Source organism: Callospermophilus lateralis, chromosome 13, assembly GCF_048772815.1.
Source record: "Callospermophilus lateralis isolate mCalLat2 chromosome 13, mCalLat2.hap1, whole genome shotgun sequence".
Lineage (NCBI taxonomy): Eukaryota > Metazoa > Chordata > Mammalia > Rodentia > Sciuridae > Callospermophilus > Callospermophilus lateralis.
Genome location: NC_135317.1, coordinates 30,066,104 through 30,094,057, shown reverse-complemented (window position 1 = coordinate 30,094,057; position 27,954 = coordinate 30,066,104). Strand labels below are relative to the sequence as shown.

At 37.2% G+C, this 27,954-nt stretch overlaps 1 protein-coding gene, 1 non-coding gene and 1 pseudogene across 16 annotated transcripts in view; 2 read left to right on the top strand and 1 right to left on the bottom strand.

The window, feature by feature from the left end:
* Abi1 (abl interactor 1) overlaps positions 1 to 15,967 on the bottom strand; it is a 99,632-nt gene extending 83,665 nt beyond the window's left edge. For all 15 annotated transcript variants that reach the window (XM_076872784.1, XM_076872788.1, XM_076872785.1 and 12 more), the window contains exon 1: positions 15,720 to 15,967. In XM_076872784.1, coding sequence (XP_076728899.1) covers positions 15,720 to 15,836 — 117 coding nt within the window. In that variant the 5' untranslated portion in view covers positions 15,837 to 15,967. The remainder of the gene's footprint in view (positions 1 to 15,719) is intronic.
* Positions 15,968 to 22,594: 6,627 nt separating this feature from the next.
* On the top strand, positions 22,595 to 23,208 carry LOC143412023 (large ribosomal subunit protein uL1 pseudogene; annotated as a pseudogene).
* Positions 23,209 to 27,714: 4,506 nt separating this feature from the next.
* Positions 27,715 to 27,925, top strand: LOC143379735 (small nucleolar RNA U3). Its single transcript, XR_013088519.1, has one exon. It is a non-coding gene; the product is annotated as a small nucleolar RNA U3 (small nucleolar RNA).
* The last annotated feature ends 29 nt before the right edge of the window (positions 27,926 to 27,954 follow it).

Genomic DNA, 27,954 nt, shown 5'->3' with positions numbered 1-27,954 from the left:
TCACAAACCACAAGGATATAAAATAAGCACCTCTAAGGAGAGAGGATGAATAAAGTACAGGGAGAAGAAAGGAGAATTTCAGGGGTTTGTTTTGTTTTGGTACCCAGAATTGAACCCAGGGGCACCTAACCACTTAAGACACATCCCCAGTCCTTTTTATAGTTTATTTAGAGACAGGGTCTCAGTAAGTTGCTGGGGCTTGCTTTGAACTCATGACAATCTTGCCTTAGCCTATTGAGCTGCTGAGATTACAATAGTGTGCCATCACACACCTGGTAGGATCTGTTTTTAATGTATTACTTAAAACTTTTATAGGAACATATTAATTATCTAGATACTGTTTTTAAAAAGCTGCTTGACATTTTCTCCTCCCATAAGCAAAATTCTGACTGCCAAAACTAAAATAATAAACCTTTAAAAAATATCTCTTTATTTTTCTTCTATAGAGAATATTCCTTCATTCAAATATAAATACTACAGAACAGTTTCCTTTTTCTTAGATTAGGCTTTATAATCCATAATACAATGATTTATGCATAACTATATCATATATAATATCTACATTACACCATCCCATCACAATACCTAGCAGAGCCTTCCACAGAGTAGGCCATTAAAAACTTATTTGTCGAATGAATCCTCCTTTACCTCAGTTCAACAAATTCCAAAAGAATTGAACACTTTTCTTTCTTTTCTTTTTGTAAGACTTGTTGAATTGAGTAACTTTTAAACAATTCCAAGTGCCATGTAGCATTTCTGAGAAGAAAATGAAAGCCAGCTCAGGATTCTCTGAGGTGTATGTATGTTTGGTTGGTTGTCCTAGAGACTGAACTCTAGGTCTCACACATGCTAGGCAAGGCACCCTACCACTGAACTGCACCTCTATCCCAACACTTCTCTTTCTAGGAAAAACTAAAACAAAATAAGGAGTCACAGCCTACCATGATGATTCCAGGCAATAAGGATTTCATAATCTGTTAGAGTCTGTAAACAAGTCAGGATGGCACCTGGTATTTTGCCAGAGAAATGTTAGAGTCTGTAAACAAGTCTGGATGGCGCCTGGCCAAATGCCAGAGGGAGTGGTTTGTAAAGTAACAAAAGCAAGCCATTAAGTGTGGAGATTCCTTATTGGTTGACTGCTGTATCTATTTTATGCTAATTAGATAAGCTGTGTAAAATGTATAAATATCTCTCAGATCCTACAATAAATGGCTCTCACTCCTGCCAACGATGTGTCCGCCGAAAACTAAAAAATAAATATTAAAATTCTCTCTCTCTCACTCTCTCTCTAAAAAAAAATAAAATAAAATAAAAACTAAAGATATCTTTTAATATCCTTTGTGACAAAATGGGCAGCCCACATAAACCACTTTTGAAGCTTACTAAATACGATGGTTTTTCAAGAGCTTTGTAATGTTTTGAAAAAAATAATAATAATAAATAAATACGATGGTTGCCATTAGGAAAAATCATGGGTGTACTTTATTTGCAAGCTGAATAAGACAACTTTTCACTGAACATCATTATTACTTTAAAAACATATAGAGCACGAATTTTCATATATCTGGTTGTATACAAAGTATATTCACCAATTCGTGTCTTCATATATGCACTTTGGATAATGACAATCATCACATCCCATCATCATTTCTAACCCCATTGCCCTCTCTCTTCCCCTTCCACCGTACCCCTCTGCCCTATCTAGAGTTCATCTATTCCTCTCATGCTCCCTCTCCCTACCCCACTATGAAACAGCCTCCTTATATTAGAGAAAACATTCAGCATTTTGTTTTTTGGGATTGGCTAACTTATTTGGCGGTATCTTCTCTAACTCCATCCATTTACCTGCAAATGACATAATTTTATTCTCTTTTATTGTTGAATAACATTCCACTGTGTATATATGCCACATTTTTTTATCCATTCATCTACTGAAGGGCATCTAGGTTGGTTCCACAGTTTAGCTATTATGAATTGTGCTACCATAACATTGATGTGGCTGTGTTCCTGCAGTATGCTGTTTTTAAGTCCTTTGGGTATAGACCCAGGAGAGGGACATCTGGGTCAAATGGTGGTTTCATTCCCAATTTTCCAAGAAATCTCCATACTGCTTTCCATATTGGCTGCACCAATTTGCAGTGTATGAGTGTACCCTTTTCCCCACATCCTCACCAACACTTATTGTCATTTGTCTTCATAATAGCTGCCATTCTGACCAGAGTGAGATAAAATCTTAAGAATGGTTTTGATTTGCATTTCTTTAATTGCTAGCAATGATGAACATTTTTTCATATATTTGTTGACTGACTGTATATCATCTTCTGAGAAATGTCTGTTCAGGTCCTTGGCCCATTTATTGATTGGGTTATTTTGGTTATTTTTGGTTATTTTGTTGCTTAGTTTTTTAGAGATTAGTGCTCTATCTGATGTGTGAGGGGTAAGGCCAAGATGTAGGCTCTCTATTCACCTCATCCTTAATAATTTTTAAGAGTACAGAGGAGTAATAAGATCATGAATTTTAAGACCTACTGATCTATAAGGTAGAAAATTGCCCAAGGGCTAAAAATAAAGATATTCCAATTTAATACATCATCTTATTTTCTCTTCAGTTAGAGAAAAATTGACTGTAATAAACAGATTTTAGAATATTTAAGAAGAATCACAGCTCAAAAACAATTTTTATTAAGCCATTTCCTAAACAACATATTATTCAGTGTCCTGACATCTTAATTATAAGTATTGAAATGCAACACTTGCTAACAACCTAATAGAGGGAAGAAGTAAATCAGAGATTCTTTTTTTTTTTAATATCTTTATTTATTTATTTTTATGTGGTGCTTAAGATTGAACCCAGGGCCTTACACATGCTAGGCGACCACTCTACAGCTGAGCTACAACTCCAGCCCCAGAGATTCTTTTTAGAAGAACTCACAAACAATGTTCTCATGAAAAAATTGGAATTGTAGACCTACAAGTCATAGAAACAAACTCTCGTAAAAACCATGATAATTGTCACTTGGGATATAATTTTAAACTCATCCTTTCATAGCAGACAAAAGAGTTAAAGGCTGACTAAGACACAAGTAATTCATGATAGAATGAAAACTAGAACCAAACCTCTTGTCTCCTTGAACAACTGATGTCAACTTTTTCCAGCCCTCTTTATTATTTGTTTTGAGACAGGGTGTCGCTAAATTACCCGGCTGGCTCTGAATTTGAGATCCTTCTGCTTTAGCCTCCAAAATGCTGGGATTATAGGTATGAGCCACTAAGCTTTTTTTTTTTTGGTGCTGGGGATTGAACCCAGAGGTGCTTAACCACTGAGCCACATCCCCAGTCCTTTTTGTTTTTTATTTTGAGACTAAGTTTCTTAAAGCCTCACCAAATTGCTGAGGCTGGTCTCAAACTTGCAGTCCTTCTGCCTCAGCCTCCAGAGTAGCTGGTATTACAAGCATGCACCACTGTGCCTGGCACTTCACATAAATTTTTGAAGAGACTTATGTGTCATGCATTGGGCAAGCACTGGCAAAACACGAAAAAAGAACATAAATTTGGTCCTAATTTATTAAAGACTAATAAGTGTCACATAAATGAAATGAGTGTTACATAGGAAATAAGTATGATTCTCTGGGAGTATTTAAGAGGGTGAAAATTAACCTGGTGGGGCACGAAAAAGGTCTCTAAAAATTTAGTATACTCCTTTTACTGTCACCTATGAAATGTCCTTATCATTCCCACTCTTCCCTATTAACTCTAGCATATAGCTCACCATTACTGCTATCATCATTCCTAGTGGTATCAATACTCACTCAGCAATTTATAGTCCATGCATGTATGATTATGTCAAAATGAACCCCACTATTATTTATAACTATAATGCACCAATAAAAACATTTTAAAAGATATTCAGATAACCCTTGCCTCAATCACTTGACCTCCTTTTAACTCCCAACAATATTTTTCTCCACCATAGCCAAAAACTCCCCTAGTCATTACGCCATTTCCAAAATCTTGATTTCAAAAATTCCATTCTAATCAGGCATGCCTGTACTCCCATCAACTTAGGAGGCTGAGGCAGGAGAACTGCAAGTTCTAAGCCAAACTGGGCAACTTATTGAGACCCTATCCCAAAAGAAAAAATAAAAGAGCCAGTATAGTACCTTTGAGTTCAACGTTTCCCCAGTACTGAGGGGGGGTTGTGGGGGGGAGGGTTCCCCTCTTCTATCTATGCAAATTCTAGCAACTTAATGTCAGCTATCCTTTGGCACTCACTACAGGACTTCCCACCCATTTATCCTATCAGTTTCTCATCATCAATGTCCCAATTTAGATGTGCTAGCAGTATAAAATATATATCAGATTTCACAGAGTACAAAAAAAAGAATGTAGCCAGCAGCTCAGGAGGCTGAGGCAGGAGGATGGCGAGTTTAAAGCCAGCCTCAGCAAAAGCAAGGCACAAAGCAACTCAGTGAGACCCTGTTTCTAAATAAAATACAAAATAGGGCTGGAGATGTGGCTCAATGGTTAAGTGTCCCTGAGTGCAAACCCAGCATCAAAAAAAAAAAGTAAAATAATCTACTAACAAACAACTTATAGTAGTTGCTTATTGAAATGATATTTTTAGATGCACTGAGTCAAATAAAATCATTAAAATTAATTTCAACCTTTTTTACTTTTTGTGAATGTGGCTACTATAAATAGTTTAAATTATGTATATAGCTCACATTATATTCTATAGGATAGCACTATTTCTTTTCTGAAATGTTGATCTCCAATTCTTGACTAATGAGTCAAGAATGACTATCTGGCTGATCTACTTGGTTGTTTAATGGGTATCTCATAGTTAACATGTCCAAAACAGACCTCTTTATGTCCTTCCTCCTGCCTGTTGCCCAACCATCTGCCATTATCCACCTACATGCTTAGGGAAAAAAATTAAACTAAGAGTCATCCTTTGACTTCTCTTTCCTTCACATACCGCGTTCAATCCACCATCATGTCCTGTTCATCTATGCCTTTAAAAATCCACCTTCTCTGGGGCTTAGACTGTAGCTCAGTGGTAAAGTGCTTGCCTCATGTGTGAGGCACTGGGTTCAATCCTCAGCACCACATAAAAATAAAGAAAGATACTATGTGTTCATTTACAACTAAATAAATATTTAACAAAAAAAAAAAACACCTTTTCTAATTCTTCATTATTATACCCTCTACATATACCCTCCCTGCTGACCAATTCTGTTCTTGCTTCCTCTTCAATCTATTTTTTATTCAGTAGCCTGAATGATCTTTGGGGGAAAAAAAAAATCAAGTACTCCATCAAATACTCCAATGATAACCCCATCACACCTTGAACAAAATCCAAACTCCTTCCATGGCCACACCATATGTGAACTGGCCCCTGATAAGCTTTCCACTCTATCATTTACTCTTCTTGTTCTCATTAACTACTCTCTAGTCATTTTATCCTTAAAAAAGTTTTTCCCCATCTTAGAGCCTTCACACTTCCTTTTCCTAAGATCTTCACATGGAAGATGCTTTCTCGGCCCTCCAAATCTCAATTCAAAAGTTACATCCAGGGGCTGGGTCATGGCTCAGTGGTAGAGCACTTGCCTAACATGTGTGAGGCACTGGGTTCAATTCTCAGCACCAAATATAAATTAATCAATAAAATAAAGGTTCATTAAAAAAAAAATTTAACATCCACAGACTACTACTTTCTAACCTCTCTAAAGGAAATCTTCCTTCAAATAAAGTTACATCCACAGACTACGACTTTCTAACCTCTCTAAAGGAAACCTTCCTTCCGAACCCCTATTTTCTACTTCCCATCTTGACCCACTTACTTTTCTTGGCAGAACTTCTCCCAATCTGAAACAACATTATTTTTTGGTGAATACTGTTCTGTTCCTTCCTCTCTGTAATGAAAAGACCCTAAGGGCAGGACTTTGCCTTGCTCGCTGTTTTATCTCTGGGACCTAGAATAGTATCTGATACATAGCAGGTACTGAAGAGGATTTTTAATCAAATGAAGAGTTAATGCATGAATTATTAATATAGTAACCTTTCATTTGAACCACAAGGAGAAACCTAACAAGTTAACATTCAGATCAAGAGGACTTAGTTTTCTAGTCAAGAACAACATTTGCGAAGGCAGAAAAGAATGAGATTTCTTTGAAACTGGCAAGATGACAGGGCTGGGATTGTGGGTCAGTGGTGGAGCACTCGCCTAGAATGGGCAGGGCCCAGGTTCGATCCTCAGCACCACATAAAAAAATAAATAAAAGTATTGTGTTGTGTCCATCTACACCTAAAAAATAAATATTTAAAAAGAAACAAGAAACTGGCAAGATGAGGCCAGGGGGATGAATGCACGCTAAAAAGACAAAAGTTATATTAGTAGGGTCTCAGACAAAACTATATTACACACGCCGCTTAGAGACTTATATGGCTTAGTCTATTATAGAAAAATACCACAGACGGATAATTTGTAAACGAAAGAAATTTATTTCACACAGTTCTAGAAACCAAAAGGTTCAAGATCAAGGTGTGGGCATTTGGCGTCTACAGAGGGTCTCTTCCTTGGTATTATATACTGTAGAAATTTAAGGGCAATAAGGTTAAACAGGCCCTCAAGCTCTTTTATAAGGACAATTAATCCACTAATGAGGTGGTAACCCTTAAAACAAGTACATCTCAAAAGGCCCCGCCTCTCAGTATCTCTACCATAAGGACTAAAGCACAACATGAATTGTGGTGAGACACTATCATTCAAACCATCATTCAGAGCACTACACTTATGGGGAATCACTGAAGGATTTTTTAAGCAGGGAAGTAGCATGATAGATATCTATTTTGAAAAGAAAAAAAAAAAAACTTCAGCACTACACAGGAGTTCAGTGTGGGAAATGGATCAGAAGGAGATGTGGTGATATAAAGAGGACAGTTAGGAAACTCTAGCAGCTGCCTAAACAACAGATAATGCTTTGTAATGGGTGGTACAGTAGAATGGAATAGGCAAATTTTAGAGTCATTTAAGAAGAAATCAACAAGAGCTACAACATGAATTAGTGGTATTAAATTAGTGGGGAGAAGGATGAAAAAATAGGAAAATACAATGGAGGAGTCAAGAATGATGCATAAGTTTCCAGTAGGTGAGTGAGTAGATAGATAGGAAGTAAAAGATGTGCAGGGAGGTGATGAGTACTTTCTAGCATCTTCAGTCTAGGGCACTCCCAATTCAAATAAAAAGGTGTCATAAGCAGGTGTTTGGACATACGAATCTAAACTTAAGAGGAAGACAGATATAATCTAGAGATTCAAATGGGAATAAGTAAAACAATTTAAGGTGACATGTAAAGAAAAAAGCCCATATAAAACTACTTTAATACTTAAAGGAAAACAAAGGGCAAGGAAATAAAGGTATCAAAGAAGCTCAAAAGTTAACTTGTCAAAATAAGAGGGGACACGGCATGGTGGGGCATGTCTATAATTTCAGTTATATGAGACTGAGGCAGGAGGATAACTGAGGAATGTTGAAAGCCTAACTAAGTGAAATGATGCTGAGAAGACAAGCAAGATGAGAATTAAAAAAGTATTCTATGAATTTTGCAACAGGAAAGATACTGAGCATAATTTTATGAAGCAGTGGAGATGACAAACCAAATAAAGCAATCTAAAGAGTGAAAGCAAAATGAGGAAAGGAGGGAGGGAAGATGTCAACAATAGTTTTAATACAACTGTTAAAGTCACTAGATAGGCATATGAGGTCAAAACAGTTTCCCAATATGGAAAAGACTTGAAACGTTTCAATTTGGACTGCAAAAATTCAGGAGGAAAAGATGTAAGAAGTGTAAGGTTTCTCACAGGACACAGTGGCATGTGCCTATCTGAGAGTATGAGGCAGCAGGATCACAAGTTCAAGGCCAGTCTCAACAACTGAGCAAGACCCTCACAACTTAGAACCTGTCTCAAAATAAAAAATAAAAAGAACTGGGGGTATAGCTAAGTGGTAAAACACCCCTCCCCTTAAAAAAAGAAAGAAAAATAAAGTGTAAGGTTTCTGGAAAGGTTAAGAAAGGATGGAACCCAGAGCAAAGAAAAAAAACATTGACCCTAGCTAGGAGGAAGGACACCTTTTCTCCATTATAACAAGGAAATAGAATAGGATAAGCAAGAATGCCTTATTTACATAGGTTTGGAGATTTAGTGATAGGGAATTATAAGTTTTATAATGATAAAGTCTGTTTTCTCTATAAAATAAAAGACAAGAGGGCTGGGTTGTGGCTCAACAACAGAGAGCTCGCCTGGCATGTGCAAGGCCCTGGGTTGGATCCTCAGCACCACATAAAATAAATATATAAAGATATTTTGTCCAACTACAACTAAAAAAATAAAAAAGAAAAGACAAAAAAGAAAAGAGATATCAAAAGGGAAGAAAATTTTTAAATAGTTTATGATAAGTGAAAAAATAGTCTGACAAAAAAATAATGGCATTACTAGGCTATCAGCTAAAAGCCCACTCCTGGGTGGCAACCAAGATGTTAAAATGGCACCCATACACACTCTCTACTATTTTTATCTTAAAATAAGTATTTATTATAAGCCTTAGGCTGCTAATATTAGAAACTAAGAAGTTTCTTTTTCTATATGGTAGAATATATACAATTATGGCATATAAATGAAGAGCACTAAAATAAGATATAAAGTTTCCTTCTACTTAAAGCTATACTTGAAATGTTCCTACCAATACTCTTTAGTCAATGTAAAAACTCAATTCCACAAATAGTTGCTGTGTAAGAAATGTGCTAAGTACAGATGCATATAAAATTTAGAATACATTTAATAACAAATACACACTATCTTCCTTGGGATGTTTTGTTTATTTTGCTTTCAGATTTTCTTCACAAATACTGATTAATTACCAACCATTTCTGAGAAAGTTTTATTTTATTAATGGAGAATGTTATAAGATTTAAAATTAAGATACTTATTTGAGTCTAGGCACTGGTAGCACTAGAAAATAATCTCCATGTCTAAATATATATTTACTGTTAAAATAATCAACTTGGACCAACTATAGGTGTGCAGTGGTGCACGCCTATAATCCCAGTGACTTGGGAGGCTGAGGCAGGAGGATTGTGAGTTCAAAGCCAGCCTCAGCAAACACAAGGTGCTAAGTGAGGTCCTATCTCTAAATAAAATATAAAATAGGGCTGGGGACTGTGGCTCAGTAGTCAAGTGCCCCGAGTTCAATTCCACTTGACTTCCACCACCCCCCAAAAAAACCCAACTCAACTACTTCCTTTTAAAACAAAATCCAATAATTGCTATTTTCCTAGTATCTTTTCTCAGTGATGTACTTTAAAAAAAAAAATCCCTAATTTTATAGCTTGATGTCTTATTAATATAATATTAAGATTTAAGAAGTCTGTAGTTTGGAGGTTTGACTATTATTTCTTCTAAAATCAGATCATAACTTCAAAAAATTACTATCAACAAAGCTGGGCACAGTGGCGCACACCTGTAATCCCAGTGGCCCAGAAGGCTGAGACAGGAGGATTGCTAGTTAAAAGCCAGTTTCAGTAAAAACCAAGGTGCTAAGCAACTGAGACCTTGTCTCTAAATAAAATACAAAATAGGGCTGGGTATATGGCTCAGTGGTTGAGTGCCCCCAAGTTCAATCCTGATACCCCAAAAAATAAATAAATAAAATTTAAAAATTACAATCAACACAAGACATTAAAAAAAAAATATGGCCTCTTTCAAAACTTTTTAAATGCGCTCAGATTAGCACTTAAGTGTGAACATTACTTTTCATAACACTATTTTCATGGATTATATAGAATTATATTTTCGTAAGCTGTTTGGTTCAATCTTTTCTCCCAATATTAGCAGTATCATTCTTTCTTGTTTTTTTTTTTTTTTTTTGGTGTGTGTAGTCCTGGAGATTGAACCCAGGGATGCTTTACCATTGAGCTACATCCCCAGCACTTTCTTATTGTTTTTTTTTTTAGTTTTTTTCGGCAGACACAACATCTTTTTTTTTTTTTGAGAGAGTGAGAGAGAGAGAGAGAGAGAGAGAGAGTGTGTGTTTTAATATTTATTTTTTAGTTTTTGGCGGACACACATCTTTGTTTGTATGTGGTGCTGAGGATCGAACCCGGGCCGCACGCATGCCAGGCAAGCGCACTACCGCTTGAGCCACATCCCCAGCCCACATCTTTGTTTTTTTCTATGTGGTGCTCAGGATCGAACCCAGGCTGCATGCATGACAGGCAAGCGCGCTACCGCTTAAGCCACATCCCAGCCCTTTCTTACTGTTTTATTTTAAGACAGTCTCACTAAGTTGTCCAGACTGGCCTTGTCCTTATATTCCTCCTGTTTCAGCCACCTAAACAGTTTAGATTACAGGCATGTGTCATTAGTGCCTGGGTACACTCTTCCTTTCTGAATAATACACTGACTGTTAACTCACAAATGTCTAATTATTGCAAGATAATTTAATATAAATAGTCAGATCTTCAGCTGCCCAAATATCTCTTTTCCACCACAAGGAATATATCTCAACTATCCGAATGAACAGGAGAAAGCAGAAGCACCTAAGAGGAATTAGAAGTGTCAATTTCCTAAAAACTTTCCAAAAGAATGAAACACACTGAACGGAAGACCTAAACAAACCAAAGTACCATATGTAAAATTCTTATTGGTATTAAAGTTATAAAAGGAAAAAGATAATATTAGTTTTAATTCAAACTTCAAATAATATTCAATATTATTCAATATTTGGTTTGGGGTTGTGACTCAGAGCACTCACCTAGCATGCGTGAGGCACTGGGTTTAATCCTCAGCATCACATAAAAATAAAATAAAGGTATTATTTACACCTACAACTAAAAAAATAAATGTTTAAAAAATTATAATAAACATGTTGAAACATGGTATGTGTCAATTTAACAATTACCTGAGGATCTTCTATAAAATTAACTAAACCCCTGTTTACTTCATTTACATATCCCATTGCATCTCTGACTTTGGTATTCACTGCTTTACTCAAACTTCAAAGAACAATCCTAAGTATTCTAACTTGCCTGTGTGTCCTAATCTCCTCAATCATTTTGACCCCTTCCTTAAATCCAATGTGTATGGAAATCAGAACTATCAAGAATATTTTAAGGACTGGGGATATAATTCAGTTAGTAGAGTGCTTGCCTGGCACGCACCTAGCCCTGGGGTTCAATCCCTAGCGCACACACACACAAATATATATATATATGAATACACACACACACACCTTTTGTTAATTTCTAATTCTACAAATTTTCTCACCATAATTACAAATGAATCAGAATAGGGAAAAAATAAGCAAAGAGATGTATAGAAAGAAAAAAATCCATGGAGCTCAGTGAAAAACTAGCCTTCAATTTCTACAGTCAACACTTTCATCATTTGGAGATTTTACAGCTAAGTCTCCAAACTACAAACTTTCTTATATTTGCAACTTAAAGTTGTTAGGTTGCCAGACTTGACCAAGAATCTACTTACTCTATGACATTGCTGAACTAATCTGAGTTCTAGACTCATTTGTTTGGAAACAATGTGACATGAAAAAAAGCATAATCTATGGAGTCTGTCAGAATTAGACAGAAATCCTGTCTGCCAGTTACTAACCATATGACCAAACAAAATTTATTGCATTTTTCCAAATTCTAAGTTCCTCCTCTGTGGGAAAGCACTCCTATCATGGAGAGTTTATAAGGATTAGTATAAATATCTGCTATGACAGATTAGGTACTCAATAAATGGTATCAATTACAGTTGGCCTTTCTTATCTATGGGTTCAGCCACCAAGGAGTAGACAAATCCCTGATCCAAAATAATCTGGAGGGGAGGGGGACCCATATCTGTACCAAACATGTACAGATTTTTTTTCTTGTCATTTTTCCCTATACAGTATAATCACAAAGCATTTACTTGTATTCTGTATTGTAAGTAATCAAGAAATGATTTAAAGTATATAGAAGGATGTGAAGTAAAAGATCAGGCTGGGCAAAAAAGAGTTTCCAAACAGAAAAAGAAAGGGTAAAGGAGAAACATATAAGTGACAATTTATAAACTGACATACACTGTACAATACCAGAAAGGGAAGCTTTTACCAACTCCAAAATGGTCCTGCTCAAAAATTACCTGCTTTCCAAAATTAAACGTGCATAGCTAAGTAAATGTCATGTGAGTTGAGTAAACAACACTACCTAGCTCACAGTAATAATATGACTAATAATTAGAACATACTTGTTAACCCAGATGATGTTCTTGTTAGTGAAATTCCAGTCAGACAAATTAAATTAAAAATTTAAACTGTATGGAAGACATTTTGTTCTTACCCAATACAGCAATCTGCATCCTGCAAAGCCTTTCTTAAACAATTTCTATTCCACTTCACTTAGCTTTCTTTCCCTCCTATTCCCCAAAACAGTTTTCATAGCAAAGGGAGTAAGAACTCTAAAGTGGAGCAAAGAGAATTATCTAAATGTGTTCAGGCTAAGGAATAACTGTAATTGACATACTCTAACAGAAAAAAATCAATTTGATATCAAAAAGATGTAAGTGTTGGGCTGGGGATGTGGCTCAAGCGGTAGTGCACTACATACAAATAAAGATGTTGTGTCCGCCGAAAACTAAAAAGTAAATATTAAAATTCTCTCTCTCTCCTCTCTCTCTCTCTCTCTCTCTCTCTCTCTGTGTTTAAAATAAAAAATTCTCTCTCTCCCTCTCTCTCTCTCTTAAAAAAAAAAAAAAAAAAGATGTAAGTGGTGGCTGGGGTCATAGCTCAGTGGGGGGGAGTACTTACCTTGCACGTGTGAGGCACTGGGTTTGATCCTCAGTACCACATAAAAATAAATAATAAGATAAAGGTACTGTGTGTCCATCTACAACCAAAAAATATATATGTTGAAAAAAAAACATGTAAATGGCAAAGACTTCTCTACTTGTCTACATAAAAACCTTCTACTTTTAATACTATTTTCCTCATAACTTTAAATCCCTGTCCTTTTTAAGAACAGTGGAATATTTTGAGAAATTCTGCTATTAGTATTACAATTTAATAATTAAGAGTCAATGAAACCCAAAGACCCAAACTGCTCAAAGGATTCAACTATACTACACCCAAAGAAATTATCAGTGGACCAAGACTGAACTTTCAAAATACAAGAAAAATTAAAATGAATTCGCAAGACAAAAATCATCCAACCAATAATTTAATTGAGTATTTTTTTAATTCTCAAAACATAAGTGATTATATACTTTCTCTAAGAGGAGGTATATTTATCTATATTTATTTACAACCCAATCAGAATCACAGGATATAGAAAGATCTCAGTAGACATCCAAATGGATATTTCTAATACTATTTGTTCCTCATTCATAGTACCAGTGTCAGCAGCACCACATACCACAAGAACATCCACATCATTTTCTGAGCCTGTCTGAACCTGACCCTGTCCAAGCCCCTTAGGAAAGCAACTAGTGACATGGATCATAAAGCCCAAAGTTTAAAGGATACTAAATTCAAGTAGTCAATAATCATTGCTGTGTGTGAATTTAATTTCCTTACTCCCCAGTCAGATCAGAATAATTCAGGTCTAGGATTACCAAAAAAAAGTCTGAGGCCACTGACAGTAATTCTTGGCACCATGTCAACATTTTTCGTGACACATGAGAAATAACTTCTTAATATTATCAATTAAGTTTTAAAGTGCTTCTAAGTTACATGTTAACAGCAGGAGGAGAAAAGGAAAGGGGCCTGAGTGAGTGGGAAAAAAAGTACTGCAGCTTACAACTACTTGAAAAATAAACAGTCAACAGACAGGCTAAAACATGTTATAGTTACCAACAGTTGCCAACATACAGCATTACCACACCATATACTTGTCAGATTTCCCAATATGCAAAACAAGGAGCCACCCTTAATGAAATACTTATCTGCTGACTTCTATAAAGAAATGACTTTTCTAAAATGAATGCAATTTAACTTCCCATATTTGCACTTTCAGAACAAACTTTCAGCAAATTAAGGTTCGCCTCAACTTCAAGGTTTTTCAAGTTAAATTGAATGGAGAATGGCACATTTTTAATACCAATAAACTTAAAAGATCACTCTTCTATTTGCAAACTACATCCACATTTCTATAAGATTGTAAAGGCCAAATATAAAGTTTGCAAAAACAAGTAATATAGTAGGCATAGCAAGCATTCAACAAGTTTACTTATCAGTAAAATTCCTAAAGTAAAAGCTTGAAAAAAGCATGAAGAGAAATTCCTAGTAGTGTTACTGAAGATACAATGTCACTAATATGGAAACAGAAATATTCAAAATATTCTGAAAACACTTATCTTCCTCTAAATATAAAGAGGAAATACATTCGCCAACAGAAACTACTGGTTCTTAAAAATGATAATCACATGGGAGGCACTTCTATAAACACTTTAGATCTCAACTGCAATAATCCCAATCTTTCAAATAGATTGGTCTTTCCTTAAAAAAACGAATTTTTGGTGTCATTATAATGACACAAAGGACTCTGCTACTTTATTTGCTTCTACTGCAAACTGTTAGTTTACATAAAGATCTACAAATCAAACTACCACACAATTCACTTCCAATCACCAAAATAAAAACAAGCATCTGTCATAGCTAAGGATCCAAGAATTTTCTGATAAAGTAACAATAACAGGTGTTTTGCGTTGTGGTTCCAAGAACAACTAAATATGTTTGGAAATCTATTTGGATTCATAATTCTATACATTTACTTTGATCAGAAAGAGAAACCTCAGAAAATAAGCAGCCAGAGAGGACATGTCTCTATTTTAAGTTACTCACGAAGCTAACAGCTCAAGAACTTTGGGGAGGAAGACACAAGATTTAAGTCATTTATTCAAATAGTTAAGAATACTTGATGCTTTACAACGAGAATACATCACCGTAAGGCGGAAGTGAAAATGATGAGAAGGGGGGAAAAACCCGACTGGCAAAAGGACCAACAGGCAGATTCACTAACCTTCAATTAAAGGAATTTTAAGATTAACTTCTCGCAAACGCCCTCCCTCACTCCCCACACCCGCTTCCTTCTCTCCTCGGGGAGGTCCGTGTAATATGACTCATGACAAATTTTCTTTAAAAAAAAATAAATAAATAAAAGACACACCCTCTGGGCTGAACTGACATAATCGCCCCCACCGCACCCTCGGCGGATACACACCCCGCTTTTCCTCTGTCTTCGGCCGCTTCTCCCTGCCCTTTCCTCTCCCCTCTCCCGGTCCCAGAACCGTCTCGGGGCACAGAGGCGGAGGGCGGCAGCTGGGGTCTCCGGGACGCACGCCCGTCGGACGGGAGGCGGCCGGGGGCCGAGCCCTCAGGGAGGCGGACGCCAGGGGGGCGCCGGACTGCGCCGCCGGCGGGTTCCCGGCTCCCTCGCCCATTTTCTCCCACCCCTCGGGTCGGCTTCCATCACCACAGCCACTTCCTGTATCGCAGCCGCTCCCTCAGCCCGGCCACTTGCCCTCTGCCCAGCGGGGCTGGGGCTGGGGCTAGGGCTGGAGTTGAGGCAGCGGCTGAGGTTAGGGCAGCTCCCCACCCCGCCCAGTGGGCTGGTCACTCGGGCGGCCGGCGGCGGGTCCTCGGCCGGGCCAGCGCCCGCTGTTCGCTCGTCCGCGCTCCTCACCTGTATGTAGTTGTTTTCACAGTAGTCCGCCACCCGGGTCAGGTTTTGGTAACTCTCTATCAGCGCCCTCTTGCCAGATGGAATCTCCTCCTCTAGTAACATCTGCAGCTCTGCCATTTTCCACCCCTCTGCATCGCTTCCTCTCACGTTAAAGAGACAGAGGCAGCAAGGTCCGCCGCGGCTCGGAGCACCTCACAGCCCGGATACAAACCGCCTACCCGCCCTCCCGCCTGGTATTGTGGGACGGCACCTCCTCCTCTTCCTCCTCACTCTCTCCACCCCCCTCCACTCACTTCGCGCAGCCGCCTGAACCTTGTTCTCTCGCGAGCTTTCCTTCCTCCCGCGCCCCCCCCCTTAAAAGCGGGACTTTTTTTTCTTGTGGCACGGCCTTCTGGGAATTGTAGTCTCTTGTAGGCTAGCGTCCCATCACAAGCGCGTGCGTTCAGGGGACCTCCGAAAACTAACGCAGAGGAGCGTAAAGAACGTGGACCCGGGGCGGTGGTTTTAAGTCCGGAGATTCCTTGCAGCTCCGGATGGTGGCGCCACAGGGCGATTCTAGAGAGCTTTGAAACTTGGAAGAACTTGGTCAGCTAATAAATGTCAGTGAATCAGAGATATCCATTCAGATAAGGATTGAAAAGAGAAATTCAAAATCTTTGTCTTCTGAGAGAGATGTGCCTTAGGTTTTCCTTTCTAAACTATGCCCCCATCAGTTCATTTAGGAAACATTTGAAGATTGCCAGCTGTGTACCAATGTGCTAGACAATGGGGGTACAAGTTAAACAAGGATACTCTGTACCCTTAAAGACAATTTTAAAAATAAACACACATTTACAAAATAAAACACATAATTTTCAGTATTTTCCTATCCTAGTATATTCTTTATTATTTTCTTATGTTTTTTTTTTTTTTTATCTTTGACCTTCTTTTTCATATATATTCCTACTTTTTAAAGGCCCGTACACATTTTCTCTAAGGTGTGCATAATAGTTTTTGTTTTTGTTTGATATCATCACTTGCTTTGGAAGAGGCTCAAAAGGTCCTTTATTGCAAGCTTTCATTTCCATGGGAACATTAAATTCTTTTGATATAATCGGGTATGAGAAGTGTTCTTCAAAGATGGAAAGAACACTTAAATGACACTTAAAAACCCATGTTTTCATTTCTCTCCATGAAGTCACTTAGAATCACAACTATAGTAGTAACAGTATTACTCCACCAAATTTTAAACATTGCCATCGACAAATATTTCGAGAATATTGCCTTTACTAGAGACCATAAAATATATTACCTCTAAAAGGAAAAACTTAGATCTCCCATAACTCCATATCTATTGATAGCTTACCCTAGCCAACAGATTCTATATCAAGGATTCAATGGTTCATAAATCAAAACTGGATTACTTTTCGTAATATCTGGAAGAGGCATAATAGTCTTTCTTTAGTATTTGTCATTAATCCAAACATGATTTTATCCAAGTTATTCTAATTTTATATGTTCTTGATTTCTACATGGGTTAAATTTAACAGTGGAAATCACTAAGCTTGCAAATATCCATATATCAATACATTTCAACAACAATGGGAGAGAAATTAGTAAATGATACTGCTGTACTATTTTCAAAGTACTGTTAGATTTCTTTAATGTTCACACCTTTGAGAGATAATCTAAATATAATTTTCTTACAGGGAAATTTAAACTTAGCTTAAGAGACTTAACTAAGAGCACTAAAAACAGTAATCAAGTTTGCTAAGTCTTTCACCTATCCACAGTGTAACACAGATATGTATAAAAATTTGTGATTCAAAGTCAATTTCGAAGAAGCAATCACTCATATCTTTAAAGTGATTAAATATGCTAATCCTTGTATTTTCATTTTTTAAAAACTGGTTTCCTTGATAATTATAGTCTGTAATCAGGCAGTATTTATTTAAAACCAAATTGATTTTAGGCTTGTTACAGTGGCACACAGTCAGGTTCAGAGGGCACAGCTTTTGCTGTAATCAATTAATCCCCTGAACCCTAAGTTCAGGTAGTTTCAGAATTTTATACCCAGCATGTAAAGGGAAGGGCTCAGAAGTTCACAGTCTGCAGAAGTTCACATAAAAACAGCTTTTTCTTTCACTGTTCTGGACAAGTTAACCCTTCAAGGACAACACCTGAGAAGGGAAGAGCTTCTTCTTCCCTTTCTTTCCTCCCCCTGCCAGCTGTTACCAAGGAGCCCACTTGGTAACTTCTCTTATCTTAGAAATGTAGACATCTCTGTGAAGCTCCAGCTCAAGGCCAGAGGCCTTGTTTACACATTTCTACAAACTATTATACTGGATACATGTTTGTGAAAAACAAGTGAAGGGGCGTTCAGCACCTGGAGTGCTGATTTCTTCCTGGCAAGTGGCCAAGTGAAATAGAGCAACGGGAAAATAGAAAATTTAACTACATTTAACTTTTTTGTAGAGACTTTTTTTGTTTATAGTCTTAAAATCAATTATGATGAAGATTTCTGGAGAAGCTTAGTTAAGATTTTTTTGTGGAGGAGGGGGGTGTCACTAAATATTATGCTATGACCCAAGACACATATATAAATTCAGATAAAAGTTTCACAAAACTAGATATATGCTCTTAACATTTCTACTCTATTTCATTTTTTAACAGAAATTTGAATACCTAATGAGGAAAAAGAAAGTTCATTTTGTGTTCCAAACATTGATATAAAAGAAGATAAACAAGTTTAAAAAAAAAATGCCTATAATCCCAGCAGCTGAGGGGGAGGGGGAGGGGCATGAGGTAGGATCTAACAACAGGCGTTTAGCAACTCAGTGAGACTCTGTCTCTAAATAAAATACAAAATAGGGCTGGGGGGGCTGGAGATGTGGCTCAAGTGGTAGCGCGCTCGCCTGCCATGCGTGCGGCCCGGGTTCGATCCTCAGCACCACATGCAAACAGAGATGTTGTGTCCGCCGAATACTAAAAAATAAATATTAAAATTCTCCCTCTCTCCCTCTCTCCCTCTCTCCCTCTCTCCCTCTCTCCCAAAAAAAAAAAAAAAAAAAAAAATAGGGCTGGGAATGTGGCTCAGTGGTTGAGTGTCCCTGAGTTCAATCCCCAGTACCAAAAAAAGTAAAAAATAAAAATAAATAAGAAAAGAAAGAAAGCTCACATCATAGATCTGAAGCCAGGCAGTATTGGGTACATTCACAAGGTCAGCCAGATCATGGAAGTTATTATAAAAGAAAGATGATCAAAACTCAGTCATATAAGAACATACAGACTTCATTCTGCTTTTAGACACTTCAAAAAAACTAGTCAGCCTATAGATGCCTGTGAGTCTCACCCAAATTGTAAATCTCTTGGGAATCCTTCACTTCGTAGACTTGGCTCTTCATATCGAAGTCCTTAGTGGTGAGTAAATGAAACAATCTGCATGATCCATGAAATTTTTTTCCTTTGACTGTAACCATAGCCCCCACCCACTTTTTCATTAAAAAAAGCATTAAAATATTAATGCTTTATTGTGCCCAAATAAAGCATTAATATTGATGATGACAGCCCCTGACATCACTTCCTCCTGGACAAGAAAAGCTCACATACATAGATGCACATAAGAGTTCACATGATAGACCTATCTCTAAAAAGCTAGTGAGGAGAAAGTAAAAAAATCAGAGATACAATCTCATTTGTTACCCTATTTTTCTCTTTCTTTTCTTGAGTCTACTTCTGTAAGAGAGGCTCAGTTTTTCAGCAGCATCTCCCCCACCATCCCAGGAGGGCAGAAAGGCAGGCTTAATTCTAGTAAATGGTATTTATTTTTTAATACTAAAAAGGACCATTAAATTGATTTCATGGTGAAAAATATTAGGGAGCTATATCATCAGAGCACTGAGGAAAAATAACTCTCAACCTAGAATTTAAACTTAACTAAATATCATTGAAAGAATGATCATAGCCAGGAGCAGTGGGGCACACCTGTCTCAGCTCAGAAGGCTGAGACAGGGGGATCTCAAGTTCAAAGTCAGTCTCAGCAATGCTAAGCAAGTCAGTGAGACCCTGTCTCTAAATAAAATACAAAATTTTAGTGGCTCAGTGGTTGAGTGTCCCTGAGTTCAATCCCTGGTACAAAAAAAAAAAAAAAGGATGATCATAGTTCAAATGCTTGGACCATGATTATACTGATTTTTTTAAGTACATGGAAAGTGGAATACAAGACAATGAAAATGAAATACAATGGCGAATTTGAGTTTGTTATGGTTTGGATCTGGAGTGTCTTCCAAAGGCTCAGGTGTTGACAACTATTCCCCAGTACAGCAACATTCAAACATGGGGCTCTTGGGAAGTGATTGTATTGTGAGGGTTCTAACCTCAATGGATTAATGCACTGATGAATTCAAATTTTGATGGCATTATGGGGAAGTGGTAGAAATTGTAGGAGGGGGTTGCATTAAAAGAAGTAGGTCACAGGGATGTGCCCTGGAAGGGTATTTCTTTTCCCAGGCCCCTTTCTCCCACTCACTCTGTGCTCCTGGCTGTCATGAGGTGAGTTCCTTTCCTTTTGCCAGTTCATTCTGCCATAATGTTCTGCCTTGTCTCAGGCCCAAATCAAGAAGCCAATCAACCAGGAACTAAAACCTCTGAAACCATGAACTAAATAAATCATCTCTCCTCTAAGTTGTTTTTCTCAGCAATTTTATCACAGCAATAAAAAGCTAACCCAGATTACCTGTTATTTAACAAAATAACAGTTTTTTCAAATAAAAATCTGAGATTTTTCATGTGGTATTTATTTTGTTAATTTTATTTATTTATTTATTTATTTATTTATTTAGGTACTTGGGATTGATCCCAAGGGCACTTTGCCACTGAGCTACATACCCAGCCTTTTTTATGTTTTATTTCAAGGGAGAGGTTGTTGAGGTTGGCCTTGAACTCACCATCCTCCTGTCTCAGCCTCCTGAGTCACCAGGATACAGGCTATGCCACCTGCCTGGCTTATATGGTTTTTTTGTTTGTTTGTTTGGTTGGTTAGTTTGGTTTGGTTTGGTTTGGTTTTGTACTAGGGATTAAAACCAGGAGTGCTTAATCACTGAGCCACATCTGCAGTCCTTTTTCTTTTTTTCTTTTTTCTTTTTTTTTTTTTTTTAATTTTGAGACAGGGTCTAGCTAAATTGCTTAATGCTTTGATTAGTTAGGCTGGCTTTGAACTTGTCATTCTTCTGCCTCAGCCTCCTGTGCTATTGGGATTACAGGCTTGTGTCACCATGCCTAATTTATGTGTGGCATTTTAAGAGAAAAAATCCAACTATATATTGCTTAGAAGAGACACGTATAATGGTGCAAAAATATTTACCAGTCTAATATTAACCTTAAAAAACTGCCATTGCAATAACATCAAGCTATTTAGAATTAATGCCTCAAAATATAAAGAGGGACATTCAATTATGATAAAGGAAGAATTTCTAAATAAAATATACTTATCATAACTTCTTAGCAGTAAACATCACAGTATCTCAATATGTAAATAAAAACTTTTAAAAAATTAATCAATCATGTCATAAAAGGAAGGTTTTTAATACATCCCTATCAGAGAACAGTGACGTAAGCAGAAAAGTTAAGATATAAAATGTTTGAGCCTTAAAATTAATAGACACAAAAAATAGATTTTAGAAATGAAATAAATAACTAGGTAAGGTGGTTCACATCCATAATCCTAGCTACTCTGGAGGCTGACACAGGAGGATAACAAGTTCAATATCAGTCTGTACAATGTATTAAGATCCTGTCTCAAAATAAAAACTGAAAAGGACCGGGGATGTAGCTCAGCATCCTTGAGTTCAATCTCCAGCCCCTCTTCCCCATCAAAATAAGAAAGAAGGGAAGGAAGGAAAGAATAAAGAAAGAAAATAATGAGGGCTGGGGATGTGGCTCAAGCAGTAGTGTGCTCACCTGGTATGCCTGCAACCCAGGTTCGATCCTCAGCACCACATACAAACAAAGATGTTGTGTCCGCAGAAAACTAAAGAATAAATATTTTTTAAAAATTCTCTCTCTCTCTCTTTAAATAGAAAGAAAAGAAAAGAAAAGAATGAAAAAGGGAACATAATATAAATTACAATGATGAAAAGGAAGAGATTTTCAGGCTTCTAGCAGCAACTGCATTGAAATGATAACTAGTAATTCTACCTGTATCTCCTTTGGTTTAACTGGTTGGGAGGAAGAGAATACAGAGAAATTTTGTTCCTCTACAAATTTGTGCAATGATGTGGGTTTCAAACTATCTTCTAAAGCACATTTTAGGGTTTTTTTTTGTTTTGTTTTGTTTTGTTTTGTTTTGTTTTTTTTAATGTACTGGGGATTAAAACCAATGGTGCTCTATCACTTAGCTACATCCCCAGCCCTTTAATTAATTTATTTATTTTGGAACAGGGTCTCGCTAAGTTGCTCAAATTTGGCCTCAAATTTGTGATTCTCCTGCTTCAGTCTCCCCCAACACCCAAGTAGCTGGGATTACAGGAGTGTGACACCATACCTGCTAAGAAACATTTTAGTTTGAGATTCAAAATATCTGCCTCTTTAAAATGGATCAAGGAAAGAGACAAAACTATAAAATTTCTAAACTAAAACCTGGGAGAAAACCTGAATACACTTGGGTTAAGCAACCGTTAAATAGGTTATGAAAACACAAAATGCAAAATAAAAACGATGAATTGGATTTCTGCAAAAATTAAAGAATTTCTTCTTCAAAAGATACTGTTAGGTAAAAGAAATGGCTTTTGCTCACTGGTACAGCATTTGTCTAGCATGTACCTGGTCCCAGGATTGATCCCCAGCACTGAATGAAAAAGGAAAAAAAAAAAAAAAAAGGAAAGGAAAGGAAATTGAAAATGAAATGGCAGCTTTCTTTTCCAGTTACTGAAGCATTAGGCACCACGATCAGCAAAGCAAAGTCTCTATCAATACTCTATGAAATGGTGTAGCAAATCCTGCACTAGAATCAGGAAAGGGGCCAGAATTTTTTGCAGTCAGCTGCAGATCTCCTTGAAGATCTTGACCCTTAGAGAGACAATTGCTTCCTATGCACCTATAAACTTAAGTTTACTCTCTACCCCAAGTTCTCTGTGTATGTCCCAGGAGAACAACAGCACTGTGAGAAGGCCAAGGCTGTTGCATATGTTCATGTGGACATCAAGGTACTGAAGAAACTCAACAAGAATAAGAAACTGACCAAGAAGTTTGATGCCTTTTCGACTACAGAGTCTCTCATCAAGGAGATTACATGAATTGTAGACCCAGGCTCCACTAGGGCTGGTCAGATTCCTTCTCTATTGACCCATAACAATAACACAGTGACCAAAGTCAATGAAGAGAAGCCCACAATCAAGTTCCAGATGAAGAAACCATGTGAAAATAAGCTTTAAAGAGCTATGTTAATATCCATTTGGCTGTTAATTGCCTCGTATCATTGCTCAAAAATTGGCAGCACATGCATGCTTTATAAACTGAGAGCACAATGCCTATATTAAGGCATCTCCTAATAAATCCTAGTGACGCCACAGGGGTGGGAGGATGAAGTGGAGGAAGAGCAGGAGGAGGAGGGTGCAAAACAAGTATCTTGATAGAGTTGTGTTCATAGTACATAAAGAACTCCTACAACTCAATAAGATGACAAATAAAATGGTTTATTAAAACAAGCCAAAAGATGTGAACAAATACTTAAAAGGATGCTCAATGCTAATTATTTGTCATTAATTAAGTACACATAAAACCACAAAATATCATTACACACACAGTTGGGTAGCTAAAACCAAAATTGATGCCAGGCATGCTGGCCTGTAATCCCAGCAGTTCAGGAGGCTAAATCAGGAAGATTGTGAGTTTAAAGCCAGCCTCAATAAAAGCCAGGCACTAAGCAACTTAGTAAGAACCTGTCTGTAAATAAAATACAAAATAGGGCTGGGGATGTGGCTCAGTGGCCGAATGCCCCTGAGTTCAATCCCTAGTATCCCCCCAAAACAAACAAAAAACAAAATTAATAACTCTAGTGTTAAGCAACTGTGTGTGGAGCAACCATGACTCTCATACACTGCCACTGAGAACTCAAAATGTAAGATCCTTTGGAAAAGTGGTTATGTAGTTATTTGAAAAGGAAAACTCACACTTATCCTATGATCCTGCAATTCTACTTCTATGTATTTACTCAAGAAAACCTAAAACATATTCACATGAAGACTTACAAGCAAATACTCATAGCAGCATTATTCAAAATAGCTAAAACCTCAAACCATATGTCTATAAACTAACTGTAATAAATTCATATAGTAGAATATCATTGAGCACTAAAAAGGAATACACTGATTCATTTAATAATATGAACAAATTTCAAAAGCATTGTGCTAAGAAGCTAGGTACACAAAAAGATTATATACTTTATGATTCCAGTGATAGGAAATTTTAGAAGAGACAAAATTATTTCAGTGATTGAAATAAGATCAAATTCTGCTAGAGGTTGGAGTGATGGTGAGAGGTAACTCCAAAGAGATACAAATGAACTTTTAGAAGTGATGAGAAGTTCTAGATCATGACTGTAGGGGGGTTTACATAACTACACACATTTGTCAAACTACCTTGAATTGCACACTTAAAATCTGTGAGTTTTATTGTAACTAAATTATATCTCAGGGAAGCTGACCAAAGAAAGTACAGAAGGGGAAAAAAAACCCCATTGCTTCGAATATTAAAAAGCAAGGGAAAAATTATATATTTTTGTTGCTTTTGACATATGATGAAAAGTTACCCAATCCCAAAGATATGGGACAGTTTGCTTTCCCAAGTAATAAAGATGAAGGTGATCAAATGGTCAAGAAATACCATTAAGAATTATAGATGAGTTGGGCTTGGCAGAGCACACTTGTAACCCCAGTGATTTAGGAGGCTGAGGCAGAAGGATGGAAAGTTGCAGTCCAGCCCCAGCAATTTAGCAAGGTTTTGTCTCAAAATAAAAAATAAAAATGACTTTAGGATATGGCTCAGTGGCTAAGTGCCCCCAGGCTCAATCCCCAGTACAAAAAAAAAAAAATTGTAAATGAGTCAGGCATGGTAACACATGCTTGTAATCCCAGTGACTCAGGAAACTGAGGCAGAATCACAAGTTCTAGGCTAGCCTGGATTACTTACTGAGCCCCTGTCATAAAAAAAAAAAAAAAATTATAAGGGTTGGGGGCATAGCTCAGTGGTGGAGCATCCTTAGGTTCAATCCTCAGTACCACTCCCTAAAAAGAAAAAGAATTGTAGGTAGACATTGTGATATTAAATTAAGAACATTATGCTAACTTTCAAAAATCAATTTCTCCCCTGTGTACCTTTTTTCCAGCATCCTCCATACTGTGTACTTTCATGCTCTTTCTGTGGCTTTTATTTAAATGAATTACAATGAAATGCCATTCAAAAAGACTTCAACAGAACAAAGAACAATAGTGTTCACTTTAAACAAAATGATCCAGGCTGGAAGTGGTAGCGCAAGCCTGTAATCCCAGTGGCCCTGGAGGCTTGACAGAACAATCTTGAGTTCAAAGCCAGCCTCAGCAATTCAGTGAAGTGCTAAGTGACTCAGCAAGATCCTGTCTCTAAATAAAATATTTAAAAAAGGGCTGGGGATGTGGCTCAGTGGCTAAGTTCCCCTGGGTTCAATCCCTGGTATACACACACACACACACACACACACACACACAAATAAATAAATAAATAAATAATAAAAAAAGCCAAAATGATCTATTTCTAGAGCTCAAACTGTAAATCAGAACTTGTACTTTCATTTCATGGACATCTGCTCAGGCTAATCAATTTGGTTATAAAAAACAGTTTGTAACCACAAATTCTGGATATACACATGGGAAGAAATTGAAATTGTATGTACTGTACTCTAAAATCAGACTGCAGACAATTATAGAAACCATACTTCAGAAAGATTAGGAGATATTCAAGTCAAAATAATAATTTAGATTATCTTAATATGTAATTGTTGATCCTGTTATCTGGCACACCAGGAGTGAAACTGCATACTTAGAGAACTTTGGCCTTCTCTCTAGTTGTGTTGATACATGCCAGTAATCCCAGGGACTCAAGAGGCTGAGACAGGAGGATCATAAATTCAAGGCCAGCCTCAACAACTTAGTGAGACCCTGTCTCAAAATAAAAGATTGAAAAGGCCTGGGGAATGTAGTTTAGCAGTAGGGTGTCCCTGTACAGAGTGTTCAATCTCAGTACCAAGAAAAAAAAAGGTGGGGGGGATTCGAAATTCCTTGAGTTGTACCCCACCCTTCCCTCACCCCCGCAAATAAAAAGTCTTTACAGATTTTTTTCTCTAGAAGTTGCAGTATTTGAAATATGGATTGGATGAATTAACCTCTTGTTGATCTTGGACTGCAGAATCAACTTGCCCTCTTCTTTCTTTCTTTCTTCACTTCTTAATAAAATACTGCAGGCTGATTGGGAACAATCAAAGCAGTTTCTGGAGCAGTTGACCTGCAATAACAAGTACCTTGTTCTCTGAACCTGGAACTAGTGTAATGGCCTTTCCTGAACTTTGACAGATAATCTTTCAGAGGCTTTACAAATCCTTTACTGTTGGAAATATCTAGTTATTTCTCCTTTCCTGACTGAACTTTGACTAATACATTGAACAAAACATACTTAAAAGTTCTAAGGGCGCAGGCATTGTGCTGCATGCCTGTAATCCCTGGGATTTGGGAGGATGAGGTAGGAGGATTGCAAGTTTGAAAGCAGCTTCAGCAATTTAGAGAGACCCTGTCTCAAAATAAACATAAATAAGAACTAAGGGTATAACTCAGTGGCAAAACATTTGCCTAGCATGTTCAAGGCCGTTGGTTCAATCTCCAGTACCACAAATAATAATTTTAATAATAATAGGATAGGGCATAGATCACTGGTAGAGCAACTGCCTAGCATGCACAAGGTCCTAGGTTTAATTTAAAGTACTAAAAAAAAAGTTCCGAGGATAAATGACAATCCATGTAGTTAGCTGGAAGTTTCTTATAAAAAACAACTCAAACGAGTATAAGGGGCAAGGGGAAAGATTCTTTTAAAAAGAATTTTGTTATAAATATTCAGTCTTACTTATGCATAGAACCCACAATCACTAAGAAATTTCTAATCACTAAGAAAATTCTAGAGCAAATCATTTGGAAGGTGAGTGGGCACTCAGGCAGTATTCTTATTTAATGCTGTTTCTATGCTAAAAGTGCTCTGCTACTCATTCTAAATGGTAGAGAGCATGACAAACTTGGTTCCCATGTTTTTCATTGGCTCTATTCATAAACTCAATCTGAGATTGAAATTCCTCAGTTCCACACCCATGCTCAAAAGGAGAATCTGTCTAGTCTATCTTGAATTTCGTTTTCTTTCCACTCTTCACCTTCAGCAGTAGAGGCATGTTCAAACAACAGAATCAGGAGGCTATGTGAATCACCCTGATGTTTGCGTGGGAAGTTTCAGAGAGTAGATAATCAAAAGAAAACAGTGTCAGGTATGCAGTCCAACTGGGGGAAATTTTACAACTGCACAGATTACATACACACAGAGCACTTTGCTGTAGGATCTAAACTGTGTCCCAAACAGCAAGTCCTAATGTGGACTGCATTCATTCAGAGGAAGAGGTGCTTTTTTTGTTTTTATTTTTATGTGGTGCCAGGGATAGAACCCAGTGCCTCACGCATAGTAGGCAAGCGCTCTACCACTGAGCCACAATCGCAGCCCCTTTTTTTTAATTAAAAAAAAATTTTTTTTTTTTAGTTATACATGGGAACAACACCTTTATTTTATTCATTCTTATGTGGTGCTGGAGATTGAACCCAGTTCCTCACACATGCAAGGCAAGTGCTCTACCACTGAGGGTATGCTCTGTGATAGAACACTTGCCTTCCATATGGGAGACCCTGGGTTTGATCCCCAGCACTACAAAGAAAAATTTAAAAATAAAGTTAGCAAAAAGGCTTTCAGAGGTCATTTCTATTTTTAATTACTAGAGAAGTCTCTCTGAACAGGTACATCACTGGAAGCCACCAGGAGAAGCCACAATGTTCTCTCCTGAGTGTGAAGCCAGCTATTGGTGTAGTTTCCCTACGATTGCCATTTGCCATTGACAACTGTTCTTTTCCTCCTTTGGGAGAGTAAGGGGTGGAGAATGCAGTTATAATGGAAAGTAAATAAACAACACAAAAGTGCTTTA